This window comes from Hyperolius riggenbachi, chromosome 1 (assembly GCF_040937935.1).
Source record: "Hyperolius riggenbachi isolate aHypRig1 chromosome 1, aHypRig1.pri, whole genome shotgun sequence".
Lineage (NCBI taxonomy): Eukaryota > Metazoa > Chordata > Amphibia > Anura > Hyperoliidae > Hyperolius > Hyperolius riggenbachi.
Window position 1 is genome coordinate 190180316 of NC_090646.1, and position 23474 is coordinate 190203789.

The 23474-nt window shown below is 43.3% G+C and overlaps 1 protein-coding gene across 2 annotated transcripts in view; it reads left to right on the forward strand.

Moving 5' to 3' along the window:
* SLC10A7 (solute carrier family 10 member 7) overlaps window positions 1–23474 on the forward strand; it is a 230139-nt gene that overhangs the window by 15345 nt on the left and 191320 nt on the right. For both annotated transcript variants that reach the window (XM_068269740.1, XM_068269731.1), the window contains exon 2: window positions 18763–18845. In XM_068269740.1, coding sequence (XP_068125841.1) covers window positions 18763–18845 — 83 coding nt within the window. The remainder of the gene's footprint in view (window positions 1–18762; window positions 18846–23474) is intronic.

Here is a 23474-nt window from a genome sequence, read left to right on the forward strand (position 1 = left end):
TCGGGAAGTATACAAACTTTTCTTTTGTATAATGAATTTATTTTGCACAAGACAACGCGTTTCACAGTAAAAACCGCTTCCTCAGGTCAACAGCAGTGCCTCTGTAGGATAGCTTCTGCGTATCCGGGCACCGTTTTCACCAGTTTTTGGCTGTTGTTTGTGTATACTAGATTTTTGTTGCCAAAAACAAAGCAAAATCTTACTACGAGATCTTTCTATAGGCAAGCCTTTTTCTTTAGATTTTTTTTTTTTTTCTTTATTTTTTGCCGCTTGTAAAACAGGTCTATCAACATTCTCAGCATTCTGAGGAAGCTTTTTAATTCGGTGAGCAGCCATACTGCTGGTTGTTTTTTAATTTACAGTGAAGCTCAAGGCAAAACTTTTAGTGTAGCTAGACGTCAAGACCGTATATGCTGTGGAATATGTCAGTGCTATATAGATTCATAATAATAGGATTGGGGAATGACTAGGACAGTGATGGCTGACCTTGGCATTCCAGCTGTAGTGGAACTACAAGTCCCATGAGGCACTGCAATATTCAGACAGCTCTAAGCATAACTCGAGGAGGCAGATGCATGATGGGATTTGTAGTTTTGTCATAGCTGGAGTGCCAAGGTTAGCTAACACTGAACTAGGACCTCTTTAGATTTTTTTAGTGCGGCGTTTCTTTCTTGAAGTGACACTGAAGTGTGAAAAACTCATCATATAATGAATTGGTTGTGTGATACGAATAATTAATAGAACATTAGTGGCAAAGAATATAGTGTCATATTGTTCAGGTATGTAGGTTTTTTTTTTTTTTTTTTTTTTTATCACATTGCATCATTCTCTAATAATTGCAGTTTCCGCAATACACTCAGCATTTTAAATGATTTCACAGAGACAGAGGCGCTCACTTCTGCATTTAGACCCATTGTTGAGTTATACTCCTGTTTGCCTGATGAAGCAGGACCACACCTGCGAAACGCGTTGCACTAAGTGGAGTTAAATAAAATATTTGTATTGATATATTGTGACTCAATTGAGTTTTATATTTTCGAGGGAGGTAAGTCCACCTGAAAATCCCCCTCTTTTAGACTGTTTTTAAACGTTTTTATTCTACTCTGGCGCCTCTGTACACCAAGCCTTGCTGAAATCTTGATTCCACCCTCGGTGGAGGGGTGCTACCCCGTTTCCTATCTACAGAGAGTGACATTTTAAAAACCTGAGTGGGGTCAGGTTCTAATACTCCCCACCTGCACTTGAAGTGTTTGCGTATGGGTAACCCATGTTTGTGAGTATATTTAAATATTTTGCTTTAAACCACAACCAACTCAACAATACTACACCATATTGGGCTCTCGATTTCTCTTTGTTCTTTCAAGCGATTTCACAGAGCAGGCTAATGATCCTTTGAACTTTTATCTGCTGAAAAACCATAAAGAAGAAACAATGAGACAGTTGAGATAAGTGCTTCAAAAGACAGTGCTGTCCACGACTTTATAAAGTTGCAGAGCTCACAGAAGCTCTTTTGCATAGATAACTGAAGTTTCTTAACTCTTCCTGTACTGGAGACTTATATCTGTGCTAATGTTCTTTTTATTTTCACTTAAACTTCCCTTTAATACAAAAGTTATTCACAAAGTTGATATAGAAAAAAATAATAATAATAAAAAAAAATTATAACAGAATTGTTACACTTGTGGCAATGAAACAAGTGTGGGGTGCAGCCATGCCACTTAATGACCTGCTGTTGCAATAGTGTGCTGCTGAGTAAAAGCATCACCATGGTAGGCCGAACTGCTCATTTGTTGGCCACAAGAACCATTCGGCTACAGTTACATGCACTTGAATGTCAGCATTCGGTAACACCACGCATGTCACATTTGACATGTGGTGGTTTTGCCCGGTGGTGAAGAGCCATCTCATATTGCACTCTTCAGAAGCAACTACATGGGAGGGCCATCTGTCCACTGCCTGTTCCAAGTGCTAACAAGGTTCCAGCCTGTGGACAGGAGCAGCTGACAGGCGGTGAATACACTGCCTTCAGCTGCTTGTGGAAAAAAAGCCTGACCTCAGTGGCAGAGGACGACGGATAGTAGTCTCTTCTTGTCTATTACAAGGGTTAGTAAAAACGGTCTATTGGGCAGCTTCTGGGCCTATTTCTGCAACTGGGAATAGTATTGAAAAGTGCCGGTTGCCTGACTTTTTTGTGGTGTTTTTTTTTTCAGGGCTTATGCACAGTGGAACGTTGCGTTGTATTGCGACAGTCACAACGCAACATTACAACGCAACACAAAAAAGGTGGTAACGCACATTAACGATGTGCTACCGTCACGTACAGTAAAGCATACAGGCAATGAAAAGTATGCTTTCCTGTACCTGGTAATGTGTGTGTTTAGAGGTAAGGTTTCCATAACGCTACATGTTACAGTGCGATACTAACGTCGCACTGTGAATGTCCCATAGGATGAGCATCACAGTGTGGTAAGCTGCGTTATAAGACTTTATAACGCAGCTCTGCAACATCCCCACTGTGAATGTAGCCGGATTCCTCTTACTATACATTGCATTAAAAACTTCTGGAACCTTGGAGCTGATTTCTTCCATCGTTCTGTTCACCTATATGTTGATATGACTACTGAATTGTGCAAGGCTAGATTGTGAAGGGTTTTGCCCCGTAGCATGGCGTGAGGCCATAGAGGAGAAGTGTGACAGAAATGACAGTGATTCATTCATAGATCTGGCAATGTGCTTGTTATGAGAAGAGACTGGACCTCTAGTCATAGGTGAATTCCTATAAGCTCCTGATTCAGGCAAGCAGGTAGAGGACAGAGAGGGCTTTCTGTTCTGGAATCTGGCAGGCACCTCATTCGGTTTGCTAGCCAGCTCTTTTATGAACTGCTTTTTATTACCCTAGTTGGCTCGTGTTAATGTCCAATCATTCCCACACCCACAAGGTAGATCTTCCTTTCTGCAATAGAAATCCACATAATCTATCTGAAATTTGCTTTGTACTTTATCTGTATTTCAACACTCCTCCTGACCATAACGTCTATTGAAATTCCTTCCGCTTTTCAGACTTGTTAAGAATCTGAAGTGAAAATAAACTTATGATATGATTTGTATGTGTAGTACAGCTAAGAAATAGAACATTAAGTAGCACAGATATGAGTCTCGTATTGTTTCCAGTACAGGAAGAGTTGAGAAACTTCAGTTGTTATCTCTATGCAGGTCAACTTCTATGAGCTCTCCAACTAATTTAGTCAGAGAGCAATGCTATTTTCTAAAGCGCTTATATCAACCTGTCTCTCACTGTTTCTTGTTTGTTTAAGGTTTTCTGCCAGGAAGTTCAAAGGGTCATTGGCTCTGCTCAGTTTCCCAGTTTAAAATACAGAGTGTGGTTTGTAAACTGCACATATTAGAGACTGATGCAATGTTATAGAAAAACAGCTATATAACAAAATAAAAATGACTTTTCTTTGCTACTAATGTTCAATTAATTATCCGTACTACACATAAAATTCGTTATTATATCATAAGTTGTGTCACTTTTACTGTATAACCTCAAATCTAATACATTTTGTTTAATTTGTATAACTTTATTTTCTTTAATTTCCGGACTTGTTTGGAAAATCAGGCAAGGTTTAGGTCACATTTATATAAAAGTACAGAAAACATTTTCTAGCACTATTGTAAATCATGAGAGACAATTCAGTTTTGTAAATCAAGTACTTTTCTGCACCTGTTGACACTAGTTTTACATTTGCCCACTCTTGGTGAACAAAGTGCTCCAACTCTGTGGGGTTTAAAGGAACACTGTAGGGGGGTCGGGGGAAAATGAGTTGAACTTACCCAGAGCTTCTATTGGTCCCCCGCAGACAGCCTGTGCAGCCACTCACCGATGCTCCGGCCCCGCCTCCGGTTCACTTCTGGAATTTCAGACTTTAAAGTCTGAAAACCACTGCGCCTGCGTTCTCGTGTCCTCGCTCCCGCTGATGTCACCAGGAGCATACTGCGCAGGCCCAGTATGGTCTGTGCCTGCGCAGTACGCTCCTAGTGACATCAGCGGGAGCGAGGACACGGCAACGCAGGCGCAGTGGTTTTCAGACTTTAAAGTCTGAAATTCCAGAAATGAACCGGAGGCGGGGCCGGAGCATCGGTGAGCGGCTGCACGGGCACAGGATGTCTGCGGGGGACCATTAGAAGCCCCAGGTAAGTTCAACTCAGTATCCCTTTAACCGCTTCATCACTGAGGGGTTTTTGCCTTTGTGGAGCAGAGCAATTTTCACCTGTCAGCGCTCCTTCCATTCATTCATCAATCACAACAAAATGATGTATATCTTTTTTTTTCGCCACCAATTAGACTTTCTTTCGGTGGAATGTTTTGCTAGTAATTTATTTTATTTCATATTATATGACATCAGCGGGAGCAAGGAAGCAGCCATGCAGGCGCAGTGGTTTTCCGACTTTAAAGTGTTTATGGCTCCAATTCCTTAACAGCGATGCCAACCTAGAAATAAAATAGCAGGAAGTGGGCAAAGTCAACCATATTTTTGGAGTAAATTGCATCATTCACTGGAATTATAGTAAATCTATTTTCTAATAAAATGTTCACATTTCCAAAGCTTTTTAAGACTGTGGTTTTGAGTCCCAATTTTGGGCTTATTACTTTTCGGGTCTGTTCTACTCCTCCCAGTAGATTCAGAGAGGGAGACCACTTCAGCAGGTAGACGGGTCTCCCTACTAATAATACTGTCATCAGGCCATTCCCACTCCCGGGATTGCAGGCATTGCCATACAGTCACAGCTGAGTGTATGCTGTCTACTGCAAAGCTGTGTTTCCTGTATTTCTCAGGGACTGGGCCATTCTGGGCCACATTGGATCGTGTACTGCTTAAGGGCGCCGCTTTTGACATGGGAGACCAGGGCTCGAATCCTGGCTAGGGTCAGTACCTATTTAGTAAGGAGTTCAGGGCAAGACTCCCTAACACTGCAGGGTGGCCTCTTGAGCGAGTCCCAGTGGCTGCAGGTCTAGAATGCCTTGAGTCCGACAGGAGAAAAGCGCTATACAAGTGTTCAGATTATCGGATTATTATTTTGTTCGGATTCGTTTCCCTTTGGCTGCTTTTCTTGCATTCTGTATTTTATTTTTATTTTTTTTTTTATTTTATTTTTTTTTTTTTTACAGCTCAGCCCACAATTACACTGCATTATCTGACGTGAACACTGACAAAGGAACCTAGTTGTATTGAAGTCAACTGTTCTATAATTGGCCATTGAAAAATACAAAAAAACAATAGTTTCTTTATGCTGGGAATACACCATACGTTTTTACCCCCGATAGATGGGTTCGATAGATAATTTCCGATATTCCCTCCAATTGTTTTTTGGGCTTGATTTCTCATAGAAGTGAATGGAAAAAGATAAGAAAAACAAGGGGAAGAGAATCGACCGGAAAAAAACAATTGGGTGGAAAATTGAGCAGAAAAAACGTATCGTGTGTACCCAGCATTACTGCTTTCATTGTTCTGACCAGATCTTTTCTGTCTCAGGAAGTCTTCATGGCAGCAGCTATCAACTATCAGGCCCCATTCACACTAGAGCTTTTGCCACGATTTCGGCAAAACGCTCAAACGCTAGCGCTTTTTAAAAGCGCTAGCGTAATGAAACCCTATTGGCCCGTTCTTACTTGGGCAATCGCCGTAAATCGCCCAAAATCAGGCAAAATCGCATCACCTGCACAATTTTCAGGCGATTTCCAGGCAATCTCGTTTCAGTGCTATAGAAGTGCTAAACGCGATTTTTGTTTTTTTCCATGAAAGTGTCCTTATGCTTTAAAGTGCTGTTTTTAATTTAGTAGGCGGCTACACCTATTTAGGTAGTGATACAGTGCAATATTACCTCGGTTGTACTGTGACTACTTGCAAAACTTGTCCTGAAGAATTCTAATTGAAAATAACCTCTCCTTCCACCCAATAACAAACTGGGATTTGCTTTAAAAGTGACTATCATGTTGAAGTATTTTACTTGCCTGTAAATGGACAAGAGTATAAAATGTATTGAAGTAATTTTTTTTATGCAGCTAGGGACTAGCCTGTCCTATTAAAATACAGCTTAAGTCTAAAATATAATCCTGGCTGTCAGTTTCACGCAAGTTAAAGTACTGGATGACCTCTAATGTGAGGTCTGTCATCTTTTCTTATGGCAGCAGCATGGATACCTTTCCCAACCCCGGTGCAGGGCTTACAGATAAGAAATGTGTTGACAAATATTCAGACTGTTGTCAAACTCAAACTGCATCGGAGATGTCAAACTGCATATTTCTCAAGGCTTAAAGTTGTCCCATCTCTTTCCTGTTTACAATCAACAAACATGTACTGCGCATTACAGTGCTTACCTAGCGTGCACACACCCTGGCATCCTCAGATGTAGCCTGCCAGACTGCAACATAAGAACAAGCAAAAGTGTAAAAAATTACTAAAACAAAAATATTAAACCTTGTACTCTACACATGCTAGATTAGTGTTTCTCAAAGTGGGTGCCCTGGTGCGCCGTGAGCACTCGTTGGGTGCCACGACAGCACAGCACTCTCCATCAGGGCCAGGCATATCTTGCTATCTATACTGGGGGGAAACCTATCAAATACTGGTGGCACATCTCGCTACCTAATACTGGGGGGCTACCTAATACTGGGGGGGCACATCTGGCATATTGCATGTGAACAAAGCAGCAGCCGCCATGCTCATGACGCAGTACAGTAGGCACCTCTCTAGCAACTGTGCCTAAGCGCAAGCAAGTACCCGGCTGGTGCACGGGAGCTGACAGGTGGTGAAATTGCCTCCTGTGTGCCCAGGGGTGCCTTGAAAAATATCACCAAGGGTGTCCTCACCTGGAAAAGATTGTGCACTGTGCTAGATGGTTTTAAGTTTGGCTTCAATGCATGCACAGGAGATCCGGACTCCTGGATCATCTCATCCAAGGGCAGGTGGAATGCCATGGTTTTCCTCCCCTTCCCGCTCTCTGCTGCTCTGTCCTGCGCCCCACTGTCATCCCTTCCCCCTCTCCTTAACAGAATGTATCGCTGGCCTCTAGGTTGTTTCGGGGGGGGGGGGGGGGGGGGTGAACAACTCAGAGCTGTTGCCCAGGGGATCATGTTCTGATTGCTGCAGGCGACAGTGTATGCACTTTAAGGTCAAGGCCATAATACAAATACCTAGTTTAAACTTTCTTTAATTAAGTGTATACTTAAGGGGCCCATACACTGATCAATTTCAGCAATCGATCGGCCGCAAATCGATGCACACTCGGCTGATTTAAATCTATTTGGTTTATCTAACTGGATGGAAAATCTTTATAGCAGCAGATCGATGGCCCATAGATTTGTATTGGATCTAATGGTGCAATAATGCATTTAGATCGATTTTTATTTATTTATTTTTTTCAATAGATTTAATTCTGAAATATATTGGAAATCTGTTCCTGGTGTGTGGCACACATCAGATAGATTCCTGTCAGATGCGACCTGACAGACATTTGACAGAAATCTATCTGATGGTCGAATCTGCTGCAAATCTATAAGTGTATGGCCACCTTTAGACAAAAACACACCCTGCAACTGCCTACATACACCGTATAGCTCCAGGAGAATTGTTATATTTGGAGGAAGTGTTGCTTTTGGTGAGAACAGATTAGTGCATTCAGTTTGGCTGTATACATTGCAAGCAGTAATGGAAGATGCTTTGACAGCTAGCTTGATTGCTTTGTTTTCCCCACAATCCTTCAGGGCAAGGTGAGACGTCGCCCCTCCCAGACGCAGGAACAGACAGCACTTCCCCTATAAAAGAATCAAATGGTTAGTCCACCCTCAGTGCTGTTTGTTCCTGCGTCCAGGCAGGTCGGCATCTCCCCTTGGGATTAAGCCTGTGTGCTGGGCTGCAGGTGTTATTTCCTAGGGTGGCGGAGACGATGGTACTGAGGTCGTCTCGCCTTCACCTCACACTGGGCTGTGTCTGTGAGGTTGCCTACCTTTCTCAGCCGAATGTGGTGGAGCAAGAGTGGAAGGCACGGCTTTCCTTTCCGCCTATGGAGGAGTCGGAGCGGGAGAGGACCGGACGCTGGGGAGTCAAGTGTGCTGGATGCGGAGGTAGATTTGCATGAGGCTGGTGGAGGCGTAGTTTCCGGCGGGTATGCCGGAGGCTGCCTCTTGAGCCTGTTGGTCCGGGTCTTCTGTCACTTCCGGTTCCGGCTCCAGTTCCGCCTTGCGTGACGTCCGTGGGCGGAAGTGTTTAAAGGAAAGAGCGCGTGCAGGCTGGTGGCGGCGTTTTTTTGTTACTCTGCAGTGGACAGACTGCAGTCTTTGGGCAGGATATCGTTGCATGATGTCTGCCGCTGATAAGACTGAGGGTAATCCAGCCGCCCAGAAGGTGAGGCAGAGGGTCTCTTTCTGGGGATTGCATGCATATTTATTGGGCTATCTGTATCTTATACTGCTTTGTATGTTATTGCAGGCCAAAACAACTGAAGCAGTGAGGCCTCCTCCTACTTATAAGAGATGCCCTGTATGTAATGTGAAATTGCCATTGCCCTATGCCAAAACTTTATGTCAGCAATGCACTGATAAGATTTTGGGGGAACAAGGTGGGCCGTCGGTCCAAGAGACCTTGCAAGCTTTTAGAGAAGAGATAAATTCCTCATTAGCTTCATTTAAATCCTCTTTGTCTGTAGCTGCAGCTTCTACATCTCAGAGTACTGTATCTGTGACTCCAGCGATTGAGGGGGAAAGTCAGGAGCAGTTGGATGTGAATGAAAGTTCAGCTGATTCAGATTCAAAAGAGGTAGAAATTGATACGCCTTCCCGGTTCAGGTTTCGGGTTGAAGATACCGAAGCTCTGATCGCGGCGATTAATGAAACACTGGAATTAAACAATGAGGCAGCGGTTTCTTTATCCCTTCATGACCAATTATATAAAGGTATGGAGGAAAAGAAAGGTCTCACGTTTCCGGTGCATAATGCTATCAAACAGACAATTCTGAAAGCATGGAAGGATCCAGAAAAGAGGCTGTTTATTTCCAAAGCATTGAAACGCAGATTTCCTTTTACGAGTGAGGATTCGGCGTTATGGGACAAATGTCCAAAATTGGACTCTCCTTTTTCGCAGGTGTCGAAACAGGGCGATTTGGCATTTGAGGATCTAGGGGATCTTAAAGATCCTGCAGACAAAAAGATTGATGCCTACCTTAAAAGAACATGGGAAGCGAATGCGGCTACCTTTAGACCAGCTATAGCTTCAACATGTGTGGCTAGAACATTGGAGCTGTGGATTAACCAGCTCAAGGCAAATATTTTAGCAGGGGCTTCAGTAGAGCAGCTGATGGAATCAATTACGATTCTGAATAAGGCGGCAAATTATCTGGCGGATGCTTCCGCAGAGACTATTAGATTTACAGCCAGGTCTACTGCCCTGGTAAATGAGAGCCTTGTGGCTCAAGACTTGGGATGGTAATTTAGCATCCAAAAATAGATTATGTGGAGTCCCCTTTTCAGGAGATCTGTTATTTGGGCCAGATTTAGATCTAGCGTTGGAAAGAACTTCTAATAAGAAGAAGACATTTCCAAAGAAACAAAAAGTGTCTAATAAGAAATATTTTCGCAAGCCAGCGGCAAACCAAAAAGGGTCATACAAAGATCAAAAAGGGAATAAAAGGTGGTTTAGTGATAAATCCACAAGAGGAGGATTCAGATCGAAGCCATCAGAGGGGCAGTCAAAACCACAATGACTCGTATCAGGCGGTCGGGGGAAGACTAAAATATTTTTGCCACACTTGGTCAAAGTGGGTGAAAAGTCCATTTATTCGGCAAACAATCAGATTTGGTTACCAAATCGAGTTTGCCTCACCCCCTCCCTCAAGGTTTGTGATCTCAAGACCGCCAAAAGACTTAAGTTTAGTTCCAGAAATGTTGAACATTATAGAGAACATGTTAAAGCAGAATGTAATTGGCAGGGTTCCAAAGAAGGAACAAAGAGAGGGGTTTTATTCAACGATTTTTCTGGTGAAAAAGCAATCAGGGAAATATCGTTTGATTCTAAATTTAAAGAAACTGAACCCGTTTATCAGGAAGAAGAAGTTCAGGATGGAATCAATATTCACCATAAGGGAACTATTATTTCCGGAGGCATTCATGGTCTCATTAGACCTCAGGGATGCTTATTGGCATGTGCCAATTCACAAACGATCCCAAAAATTCTTAAGGTTTGCCCTTCAGGTAAATGGAATACTGATGCAGTTTCAATTCCTATGCCTCCCGTTTGGGATCACTTCCGCACCAAGAATGTTCACAAAAATTCTGGGGGAAGCTTTGATTCCTTTAAGAGAAAGGTCGATCATGGTAATTCCTTATCTAGACGACCTTTTGATAATGGGCAATTCAGTGGCAGAATTAAAGAATCACCTGCAGGCGGTTTCAGATCATCTGCAGTCATTAGGTTGGATAATAAATCAAGAAAAATCATGCCTACTACCAAACCAAAGAATGTTGTTCTTGGGCATTTCGATAGATGCGCTGGATCAAAAGTTCTATCTTCCAAAGGAAAAAGGGGAAAAATTAAAAAATGCAATTCTGACCCTTCAAAAAGAATGGCGACCTTCATTAAGAATGATTTCACAGGTGTTGGGAATAATGTCATCAACAATGGTGGCTGTACCGTGGGCATTGTCGCATCTCAGGAAGCTTCAAAATTTCCTGTTGGAAAATTGGGATGGACAACCTCGGAGTCTGGACTTCAGGGTGTCCATTCCAACACTAGTGAAGTCATCGCTGCAGTGGTGGTTGGAGGACTCCAATCTACTGAAAGGCAATCTGTGGAAATATCCAACAGAGAAGATTCTAACCACGGACGCAAGTTCGTGGGGATGGGTTGCTCATGTGGACCATGCAGCATTTCAGGGCAGATGGTCAAGACAGGAGTCCCAGAGCTCTTCGAATTTGAGAGAATTGAAAGCTGTGGGTTTGGCACTGACTCAGGCAAAAGAGATAATATTCAAGACACACGTATTAGTGCAGTCAGACAATGTTACGACAGTAGCATTCATAAACAAACAGGGAGGCACGAGGTCCCGGTTATTACAGGAAGCTGCGGCAGAGATTTTATTCTGGGCAGAAGAGAATGTGTTGTCCTTGAGAGCGGTTCATCTCAGGGGCACTTTGAATTTAGATGCGGACAAATTGAGCAGAAACAAAATTCTAGCCTCAGAATGGTCACTGAACAAACAAGTCTTTCTGCTGATCACGGAAAGATGGGGTGTTCCGTCAGTAGACCTGCTAGCATCTCAAGAGAATGCGCAGATACAAAGTTATTTCTCGTTGAATCCAACAGACAATGCATTAGGGATAAATGCGTTCAATTACCAGTGGGACTTTCCGTTGATTTATGTTTTTCCTCCCCTGAACATGATCCCGGCAGTGCTGGAGAAATGGAGGAAGGACCGAAGGAAAATGATTCTGATAGCTCCTGTTTGGCCAAGAAGATCTTGGTTTGCGGTAATGAAAAGGTTCACGGTGGAACAACCGTGGTTACTGCCCCTCAGACCAGATTTGTTGGTCCAAGGAGATCTGTGGCATCCACATCCAGATCGACTGAATCTGGCGGTATGGATCCTGAACTGACTTTGTTAAAGAGCATGGGGGTGTCAGATAAAGCAGCCTCAACATTGATTGGAAGCCGCAAGGAGGTAACAAGGAAAATTTATTTAAAGTATTGGAAAGTTTTTCATGTCTGGCTGAAAAAGTCTAAGTTTGATAGCATGTCTATCCCAGCAATTCTGGATTTTCTCCAGGAAGGTTGGGAAAAGAACGTGTCGGTCAGTACTCTGAGAGTACAAATGGCAGCGCTTACTGCGTTCTCTGGTGTGCCTATTTCTACCTCTCCTTTAATTGTAAGATTTATGAAAGCAGTTGCAAGAAAACTTCCCGTTTTCAAACCATACGTGTCTCCTTGGGATCTGTCTGTGGTTCTGCAGGGTCTAGTCAAGGCTCCTTTTGAACCACTAAGAGATTGTACGCTTAAAGTTCTTACTTATAAGGTAGTTTTCTTAATAGCAATTACTACGGCGAGGCGAGTTAGTGAGATTCAGTCCCTGTCAATTAAAAGTCCTTACTTTCAAGATTTTCAGGACAGGTTGGTACTTCAGACAGATCCAAAATTTTGTCCTAAGGTGATGTCAAAATTTCACAGGTCCCAGGATATTGTGTTACCAACCTTTTGTGTGAATCCGAGGAATGAGAAAGAACAGAGTTTCCATTACTTAGATGTTAGAAGATGTGTATTAGAATATCTGGCCAGAACGGCGGATATCAGAAAGTCAGATGCATTATTCATTTTACATACAGGTAAAAATTCAGGCCAGGCAGCTTCTAAATCGACTATAGCTAATTGGATTAAATTAGCAATTATTGAGGCTTATAAGGTTATGAATGTTGATCCGCCAGCTTCCTTTAAGGCACATTCGACTAGGGCCATGGCGGCTTCATGGGCAAATAGAGCAGGGGCATCTCCTGAACAGATTTGCAAGGCGGCGACATGGTCAACGTTTTCTACGTTCATTCGCCACTACCGGATTGACGCATTATCTGCTCATGACCAAGCGTTTGGGAGAAAAATTCTTCAAGCAGTGGTCCCACCCTAAGGTTATATTACTTGTTTATCGTCTCACCTTGCCCTGAAGGATTGTGGGGAAAAAGCAGAGTTAGTACCTGCTAACGATGTTTTCAACAATCCTTCAGGGCAACGATCCCACCCGGGTGTTGTTGTCTTGTCAGATAGTGGCACTGATTGTGGGTTAGTGGATTGTTCACCTGTCGGGTACTTGTCTAAACGCACTGAGGGTGGACTAACCATTTGATTCTTTTATAGGGGAAGTGCTGTCTGTTCCTGCGTCTGGGAGGGGCGACGTCTCACCTTGCCCTGAAGGATTGTTGAAAACATCGTTAGCAGGTACTAACTCTGCTTTTTTACATGTGCATAAAACACAGGCCCTGCTTCCAGTAGACACTGGCAGATAGTGTCATTTGCAAGTCACAAATAGTAATAAGCTGACCTGTGCAGCTTACTCCTGCAGCAATGTGGTCTTTTCTGGCAATTGTGCTCCAAACAGAATACACGGCGTAGTAGTTTGTAATTGGCATGCTTCAGAATCCTACTTTGGAGAATGTGTCCATTATTCACAGCCTGTCACTTGTTTATGAAAAGCTGGAAAACGTATGTCAAAAGATTGGGAAATTCTGTTTCTTCTCTGGCATTTGGTTTGCAGCATTGATGAAACTTGTTATAATTAAACAATCACAAGTGCTGTTTGGTATCATTTGGTACATTTTGTAATATAAAATACATTTTTTAGGCTTGCTCTAAATCAAATATAGTAAATATGGGGTGGTAAAAAAATATTAGCCCCATGTGAGGCTATGTTCACTGTGCCTAGGAAAACCGTTCCCACGTTTAAACATGGTGGTGGGAGCATCCTGCTGGGGGCTGTTTGCAGCCTCAGGCATAGGCAGTCTTGTTCGGCTGCATGGCATCATGAAAAACTAAAATTGTTGACATTTTGAGTGAGAATATGCAGAAATCTGCTCATAGTCTAGGCTTCGGTTGTTGCTGGGTCTTCCAACTAGACCATGACCACATTGACATAAGTTCAACGGTTCCTCAAGAATACCAAGATCCTAGAGTGGCCCGCTCAGAACCCAGTGCCAAACTAGTAAGGAACTACTCTAAGGCCTTGGATCCACTACAAAGCACAAAGGGCTATTGCAATCTCTAGCAATTTTTGGGAGCAAATTTATATATATAGATAGATAGATAGATAGTGAAACCCTTCCAAAATGCAGCGTGTCCTGCGATTTACCCATTCGCTCTAGTGGAATCTGTTCCATCCATTTACATTAGCAGAGCGTTTAGGGAAATTGCTAGCGATTGAAAGCAATCCCTATCTAGTGCAGTGTTCTCAAGGCCCACCAGCAGTGCATGTTTTCTGGAAATCCACAAAGGTAGTTAATCAGCTCTACTGAGACACTAATTACCCCGCCTGTGCATGTTTGTGGTTTCCTGCAAAACCTGTATTGTTGGGAGGACAGGGTTGGGGAACTGTGCTCTAGTGGGTTTCAGCCCTTAGTCCTCTTTCACAGTGCGACGTTAAAGTCGCACGTTAGAAAATGTTCCAACGCAGACTAACGCACAGCAATGCAAAGTCTGTGCAACATTTACAGTGCACACGTTGCGTTGTAATGTGTAGCAATATTTAGAAAGTGCTGCATGCTGTGCGTTTAGCAATACATTTGCTGCGTTGTTGCACATGCTCAGTAATGTTTTTAAAAAAAAATGTACCGCATGCGCCGTTTTCATTCCATCAGTATGCAGTAAAAACGGCGCACCAAGAGACACCTAACATAGTACAAAATAACGTCCAATTTTATAACCTACATGCGCTGCGTTAGGGGCAGGTTATGCGATCTTAACGTCTCATCAAATGCAACGTCTTAGTGTGAAAGAGCCCTTAGAGAGAGTTGTCAGTTGTGGCTCAGAAAGCCTACCCTATTGCTATTATGGATGTCTCATGTTTGCCCTTTCTTGTTCCAACTTGGTATATCAATAAAATATCCTAATCCCTTAACGACCGCCTAACGCCAATAGGCGGCGGCAGGTCGTAAGTGGTTTTACATGGAAATGTCAGTTCACGGAGGATGTCTCTGTGAACAGCCTGCGAGCCTCCGATCGCGGCTCGCAGGCTAAATGTAAACACGCAGGGAAGAAATCCCCTGTGTTTACATCATACGGCGCTTCTGTAAAGGAGATCGGCGATCCCCGGCCTCTGGCTGGGGATCGCCGGCATCTGATAGGCTGAAGCCTATCAGAGGCGGTACAGGACTGATCGCTGTCCTGTACCGCCTATCTGGAGAAGGGGAGGGAGGGAAAAAAGAGCAAGAGGGAATATCGCTACGGAGTGTCGTTCCCCCCCCCCCCCCCCCGCGCTAAACGAAAATTGCCGGCGGCAATCAGACCTCCCCCAGCAGGACATCCCCCCCCCCCCCTAGTGTGGAAAAAAAGGGGGGGGGAGTCTGGTCGCCCTGGCTGCCTGCTGATCTGTGCTGTGGGCTGGAGAGCCCAAGCAACACAGATCACAAAGAATTAGCCCGGTCATCAAGTGGTTAAACTCGTTTTTTTTTTTTTTTTTTATTTATTTTTTTTATAGTGCTTGTGTTTCCCGCATACACACTTGTTGTTAGTTAATGATCCTTTTTTCATAGAGAAATCAAGAGTGTTGTCTTATTTCATAAAGGGGACTAATAATTTTGGCTTTAAATGTACTCTGTACTACAGATGCTGTCTGAAGGGAAACTTCTTTCTATTTCTGGGAAATGTGCCTTCTGCTGTTGACTTACTGTGTCACTGCATGCGCTCCCAAGGTCTGTGTCAGTTTTAGAACAATGCCGAATGTGTGCACCCAATGGACCATGCACTCCAGGTTTCCAAAGAATTCAATTTTTAATCTTAACAATTTTATTAACCTAAGGCAAATCGCACAACTTGGCCACAAACCTAGTGTGTGTACAGCGGACTTCAACCAATGATCAGCCTGGTGAATTGGAAGCAGCCTATTGCTTTCAAAAAAAAACTGTCACTCCGCTTCATTAGAAACTTTTGTGCAGGAAAATAGCGAATCAGCCTGAGTGGAAATGGAGCCTTAGGCCTCTTTCAGATGCATGGCCAAATTGCGCTCTTGTGCATCCCACCAGCTGACCACAAGCTTCTTTCAGCTGCAATTTATGCAACCAAATGGCAGCGTGACAGTGTTTGTTTCACGCTGGGGTAATCTGGCGGTCACACTCAGATGGCAGCAAGTGCCTGGCTGATGCATGGGAACAGCTGATGGGCAGTGAATTTACCGCTTTCAGCCTCTCGTGTGAAAGAGGCTTTACATTGTCTTCGGTAGAAGTACATTGTATCTGGTGAGGATACAAATCTAAAAGCAATGTGAGAATGCTTCCATTTCCTAATCTTGGGTTGATCGTATGCAGGGCTTCCCATTCACCTCTGCCTCTCTCAGAAAATAACTGCATCTACCTTTTTCCTACATCTCACAAATGGTGGCGTTGATTATATTTGACTTCCTCCTTATGAAACAGAATAGCACCCTTTCTTGTGAATTTATAGATAAAAGCTGTTTGTGTGGAAATTCAGTCAATGATTCTTTTGCCTGTAGCCAAGATTGTGGGCTCAATACTGTACCAGGACACACTCTGTGTTGGTTCAAATAAGGCTGAACCCTGAATAGGAACACTACTTGCAAATTGAATTATGCGTTACTAAGGGAAACTGCACAATTGTAGCCACCCTTTCGAAAGCAGCAGGGTTTCAAACTAAACGCGCCGGAAAACGCTTGGGGAAAAAAAGCCCATCACGGACGGACACGCGAGTTGAACGCAATGTGAACGCCTAAAAACTCTGTGGAAGATGTCAGTGCAATATAAATACACTAATAATATATCACACAATATAATTACAGTGCGATTGGTAAGCAGCCATATGCCTGCCACCTCCAGGATGGGCCATCGGCTGCAAAAATTTTACTTGGGGCAGTTACTGTTTTCACTTTTGAAAAGCTGTTACTGTAGATGTCCTTCTACTTTCGCTTTTACTATGATTAAAGTGAGAATTACTTGCTCAAGCCTTACTGAGCTCCATTTGCTCTCCCCTTCCTATCACCTCATCTGATGCTGTTCCCGTCTCTCTCAACGAGCACTGTTAAAACAGCGCAGGAGATTTGGGTGCCACCATAGGCTGTGATACCGGAGCACACTGAGTAACTTCATCAGCGTCAGAAGACAGAGCTTAAGTTACTTTTAAAACACTATTTCGGCTACCAGCAATAGCTGGCAGCCGAATTACATCATTCCCCACCATCCACGTTGACCTGGAGAGGGAATAGTAATTAACACCGCTGGGACTTGTGCAGGAGCAGGGTTGAGCCGTATATTGGCTGTATCCTGCGCCCAAGTCTCCCAGTGGTCGTTTCATAGGTACGCAAGCTTAAGCCCAGTTTCCACTACAAACTGCAAATGCAATGCGATACTTGTAAACTCTGGACATCCATTTTAACCACTAACCTGAGGTGAAATGAGACTGCTCTTTCACTTACCATATTTTTTTGGACCATAAGAGAAACATTTTCATCCCCAAAAGTGGGGTAAAAAAAGTCAGTGCGTCTTATGGCCCGACTAATTTATATTCGGACCTGTGCCACGGTCTCCCCACGGCACTGAAAGCAGACTGAAGTGCGGTGGAAGCCCTACCCTCATTAAAATTAAAAATACAAGATTTCAGAATTTAAATCTATTTTCTAAATTATAATAAATCGCAGCCTTTTTTTCAGCTGCATGATAACAAATATAAAATATTTTACATTTATTGGAGGAATCCCTCCCTTCCTTTCAAATTGGCAGGACAAAATCCGGCAAACTGGTGGAGTAGGTGGTGTCTGGCAAAGGAGGAATTGCTAATGGCTGTATAACCCTAGTTATAAAAAGAGAAGGCTGACAAGCATGCACTGAAATGCTCATAGGTTTGAAGGAGTGTTTATTTATCTTTGTATGCGTCAGAGTGGTGCAACTAAATATTTTTAATTAAAAAAACATGGTTGGTTTGGGTCCGCTTTAACAGCACAAACCGGCCGTCCTTTTTTTTTTTTTTTTTTTTTTTTTGCAACTGAGTGCTGCCGGTGTATAAGAGGCTGCAGGTGAGAGCTGTACTTGAAAGAGACATAGCTTTGTGCTACATCAAACTAGTGGTGGTCATTGTGCGATCAATAGAAAATGAGGTTGCTGCTGGAATTTAGCCTAATGCCTCATTTCCACGTGTGTGTTGCTGATCGTGGTTTCAGTGACGCACAGTAATGTGCCCTGCAGGGACATCAGAAGTGCATAGACTGCGTTGTCTGATGTTTACATAAACACTGAATCGCAACGTATGGTTGCATGCCCTTTTTTTTTTTTTTTTGCAGTGCAATTCCATACATTATAAATGAATAGGATGACTGCATCTGGGAGAATCACATAACATTGTGGTGCCATGTGTTGTGGGAGCCACCTGCATTGCACACGGTGCATGAATGAAAAAGAGCCCTTATATTTAGCGGTACATTGTGCTAGACCAAGGACGTGATAGATGTTGGCGAAGCATTGATCCTTTACTTATTCTAAATGTGTAGCGCCACCTTTGTTTGCTTCTTCCAAATATAAAGTCAGTTTTTGTTGTTGCTGTTAAAGATATAGCTTCAAGAAACATGCCAGTTGTTTATTTGTCATGTCATTCTCAAACTGACACAATTGGGGTACCTTCAATTAGATCATACTGGCATTGTAGCAAATGTCCTGCTATTCAAAAGAATGCATTTACCATTTGATTCAAAACTCATTGTTTTAGGCTGCAATAAAGACTTGTGCCCGACAGGTTTAACATCGCTCTACAGCTCCAGAAAAGCAAAACTAAGAAACCAGGGAAGATGTAGCCAATAGTACTCCTCAGCCTGCGGGATAGAATCCTTCCTGATTCCACGCAACAGTCACATGATCCTCCTGACTCTCTGATCACCAACAGTTATCCTTGATTACTTTATCATTAGTTGTAACACAATTGCTTGCTCCTTTTTTAAATTCTGTTAATGATTTTGCCTAAATTATCTCTTTGATAAACTAATGTGTGTTTGTATATTGTTTGCTTGCTATTCCAGGACCATTGAAGCCAGAAATTTCCATAACCTATATTGCGGTGTCTGCAATATTCTTTAACAGTGGACTGTCATTAAAAACAGAGGTATGTTATAATGAAATATTTGTATGCCATTGACTTATATCACATTAGTAATTAGCCATATGTCTTTAGAAGACTGTATTAGGTCGCATTCACAGTGGGACGTTATGGTCGCACGTTATAAAGTCTTATAACGCAGCTTACAGCACTGCAATGCTAATCCTATGGGCTGTTCACAGTGCGACGTTAAAGTCGCGTTAAAAAAATTGTTGCGTTGTGGTAACTCACTGCTTGCAGTGCGTTACCTCTTAACGCAGGCACTTTGCGACTTTAATGTTGCATTAAAACTTAACGTCCCACTGTGAATACAGCCTTATGCTGGGCATACACGTTTTTATTATCAATCGAGCCGATGATGGCTCGATTGATAATATCAGACGTGTCCGATCACCGCGCCGGATCAATACCGCACTTAATCCCTGCAGGAGGACAATGGAAGAAATGAAGCGGAGATAAGGAAGTGCCCGCGGGGACGAGCGGGAATCTATCCACGCGGACGAGCAGGGATGCGCCGGCATCGAGCCAGCGGCTCGATACCGACGCACAATTGCACCGTGTATGCCCAGCATTATGCTGGGCATACACGGATGCAATTATGCGGCGGATCGAGCCACTGGCTCGATCCCGGCGCATCCCCGCTCGTCCCCGCAGGCGCTCCTTATCTTCCGCTCGATTCCCCGCTATTGTCCGCCCGCGGGGATCGAGCAGGGAATTTATCCGGCGGGTCATCGGACCTGTTGGATATTATCAATTGAGCCATCAGCGGCTCGATTGATAAGCAAGAAACTTACCGTGTATGCCCAGCATTAGACCTATAAGCATTCACACCTGAAACACTAACTGCCAATACATTAGTCAATCTGCAACCAGATCGAGCATTAGATCGATCCCTCTCTGATCTAATCTGATCATAGAGGGATTTATTGTCAGCCCACACACTGCACAGTGACTTCCAATCGTTTTCAGAGTGAGGGCGGAGGCTGCCGTATGTCCTGCAATTCGATAAAATGATTGGATGGAAGGTTGATCCTCTAATGTATGGGCACCCTTTGAATTTATTTTTTTCTTCCAGTTTTTGACTTCTCTCTGGTTAAGCGTGGGAATACACTAGGCAGTGCATGAAAGGCAGCAGGTTTTTTTTTTTTGTTTGTTTTTTTGTTGTTGCTGCATATGTGTTCTATGTGCTGCGGTTTGCGTGCATTTGCGGGTTGTTGTTTGTTTGCGTTTTATGCTAGTCACTAGGAAGTAAACAGGAAGCAGAAATACATCATCAAACTTGTTTAGCATAAAAAATTAAAATATAATTATATATTTTTTTTATTTTTTTGTGTGTGCATAGAAATGCACTAAAGCGCAATACCTCTACGTCACCATTGACCTTCAGAATGTTTGTTTTAGATGCACCTTGGAAAAATATGCATCAAGTCCTGCAATTTAAAAAACACACGTTGCAGAACGCAAACATGCATTTTTTTTTTTTTTTTTTATGCGGCCCATTGACTTGCATCATGTGCGCTAACATTAGCTTTTTCTGCAATGCTTTCGTTTCTGCCTAGTGTGTTCCTCCCCTAATCCTTCACTTCAAAACCCTAATATTAGGCTAATGATTAACATGGCCATGTACTTGTTATGGGAAAGTTAGATTGTTAGTAAGATTAGATGTAAAGATAGCATTCACTCAGGAAAGTGCTTGTAAACACGCTTGTGCAGCATAAATACTGTGATGAAATGGCAAAGGCTGGCTACAGTAGGAGACGCAGCAGATGCAGTCTGATTTTGTTCATGTGTGGTTGGAATGAAAAATCTTGCATCTGCTTGCTTGTTGTGGGCTGATGTACACAGCTGGTAACGTAAAGATTTGTTGGTAAAGTGATGTTTTGCCTTTATGGATATCTTTAATTATGAGCAGTTTTGAGTAAAAAGTTATGTCCTGTCAGAAGTGAATAAGATTTGTTTTGCTCATAAGTTGTAGCAGCATAGATGCCTTCATGTGGCTGGAAGGTGTAATGGTTAAGGGCTCTGCCTCTGACACAGGAGACCAGGGTTCGAATCTCGGCTCTGCCTGTTCAGTAAGCCAGCATCTATTCAGTAGGAGACCTTAGGCAAGTCTCCCTAACACTGCTACTGCCTATAGAGTGCGTCCTACTGGCTGCAGCTCTGGCGCTTTGAGTCCGCCAGGAGAAAAGCGCAATATAAATGTTGTTTGTCTTGTCCAGAGTCGACTCTGCCATAGCTCACCCCCTATTGAAGTAAATAGATCAGGACAGATGTCTGTCTCCTTAACTTAGCAGTGATAGTGGTGAGAGGAGTATGCCAGTCCTGCCTGATGAGGTGATCCAGCAAATGGGAATTCAGGTATTCAGCACAAGTATTCCTCCCCCCCCCCCCCCCCCTCCAACCTGTGTTCACTGCCCACCAAGCGTGCATGTTTTGCAGGGTACCTCACGTATGCACAGCTGGGGTTATAACTGTCATTTGCTTCCTGTATTCCACACACGTCAGGCACTACCCCACATGTGCATGTGTGAGGTTACCTGCAAAACAAGTGAGGTCATACTGCATTGGGAAAGACTGCTCTAAAAGCACACCTACATTGCTCAAAGAAAATGGAAGCAATGCTTTGAAAACACCCCAGATCTCGATTTAAAAAAATAAAATAAAAATGTGCTGGGTGTCTAAATGGATATTGATAAAGTGTTTGAAACAAAAGGACGCAATGTTGTTTCATGGAAATGAAAATGACCAACCTACTGAGGGCTGAATTCATAGACTTGAAAAAATGATGTAGCAAGCTAAAAGTGAATTGTGTACTCAGCAGTTTGGATGATCCCTATGTGTTGTGTGCATGCCTTACATACAGAGGTGTCAAACTCAAAAGGGCCAAAATCTATATGAAAATATAGAGCGTGCCGCTGCCGAGAACAGACCCAGTGGAGCAGGTAAATTATTACAGTGCTCTGCAACTCTAAGGCCTCTTTCACACCAGGACGTTGCGTTAGAGGGGACGTTCGCATAGCGTGCCCCTAACGCAACGCATGGTGGTGTGGGAGAGGACGTTAGAGTGAGCCACGTTAGGCGGCTCTATCCGCAGAAGGTCTACCAGAGTGGCGCTGATTGGCCGGCGGGATCTCGTGATGCGGAGTGATCAGCTGTTATTAACTCTATGGAGAAATATTTGTTGTACTTCTTACACAACTGATAATAGAGCAGCATAATTTTCACCATAGTGCCTCTTTAACTGACCAAATGAGTATCCCGAAGTTTAATTGACTTGATGCTATACTCTGATTAAAAATTGTTCCTTTAAAGAGGACCATTGGTGAAACAATAAGCCTGTGTGAGAGCCTGCAATGTAAGAGTCTTAATGCTGCAAAGATCGGTGGATAGTAGCTTTAACCACGCTGCGACCACCTAATACAGACTGGCGGCCAGAGAGTGGCTCTGTTGTTCCTCCGTCACGCGGGACACAACAATTAGCCTGCCAGCGACTGATGAGCGCTGGCAGGCTGTGATCTTTATTTACATAGCAAAATGTATTTATGTAGCGCTGACCTCTAACGCAGCGCTGCACAGACTATTTCCTTGTCACTTAACTGTCCCTCTGTTGGGCTCACAATCTAATACCTTCCATAGGCATATATCTATGTATTTTAGTGTAGGGCCAATTTAGGGGGCGGATGGAGGGGGGTTACTAACATTTCTTCTTCTTCTTCCCTTTTTTTTTTTTTTTTTATTAAAAACAAAAAACAAACGCAACAGCAATTAAATACCACCAAATGAAAGCTTTATTTGTGAGGAGAAAAGGGGTTAAAATTCCTTTTGGCTGCTAAAGGTGCGTACACACATGCGACTATAGTCGTTTGAAACGATCGTTCCCCGATCGTTTCAAACGACGATCGTTTAAAAAAAAAAGCAACCAACGATCATTAAGTCTAACGCCGGACGAGCTAGATCGTTAAAAACGAACGATCTAGCTTGGCGGATTTTTACCAACCACGATCGTTTGCAAGAGTAGTACATCGTTGGAAACAGTCGTTCGTACTAGGCTTGACATGCGCATTTCGCTATTTCTCCATGAAACTTCTCATTTTTATGCGCAAGCGCAATAGTTGCTTTACGTGATGTAACGTTCGTTCTAAGGATCAGATCGTTACACACATTTTAAAACTAACTTTACTTAGGTCGTTCTTTCATCAATTAAAAGTTCGTTCGTCGTTCTCAACGAACGATCGTTGTCGCATGTGTGTACGTAGCATTAGTCGTGTGACCGAGCAATAAACCGTTATGAAGTGCTGAATGTAACAAATGGCCTGGTATCTGGGATGTATAAACCCCTGGTCATCAAATGGTTAATCACTCGCCTGGTTGCCAATAATTCGTTGTCAGAAACTCTGCCACCTACACTTACAAAGCCGCTGTCATTTTTCTGAAGTTTTTCCGAAGCTCTGTGGCCACCCTTACCTGTGTTGCCCCGATCCGCTCCAGCTCAGCAGCCACCAGTTAGGCCAGATGACATGGGTGGAGTGGTCACGGCATTTGGAAGGGGGGGGGGAAAGGCCTCCGCCTCTTTACCAAGGAGAGGGTGGAGTTTTTGACATTGATGAATAGCGAGTGAGTGATTAACCCTACCAC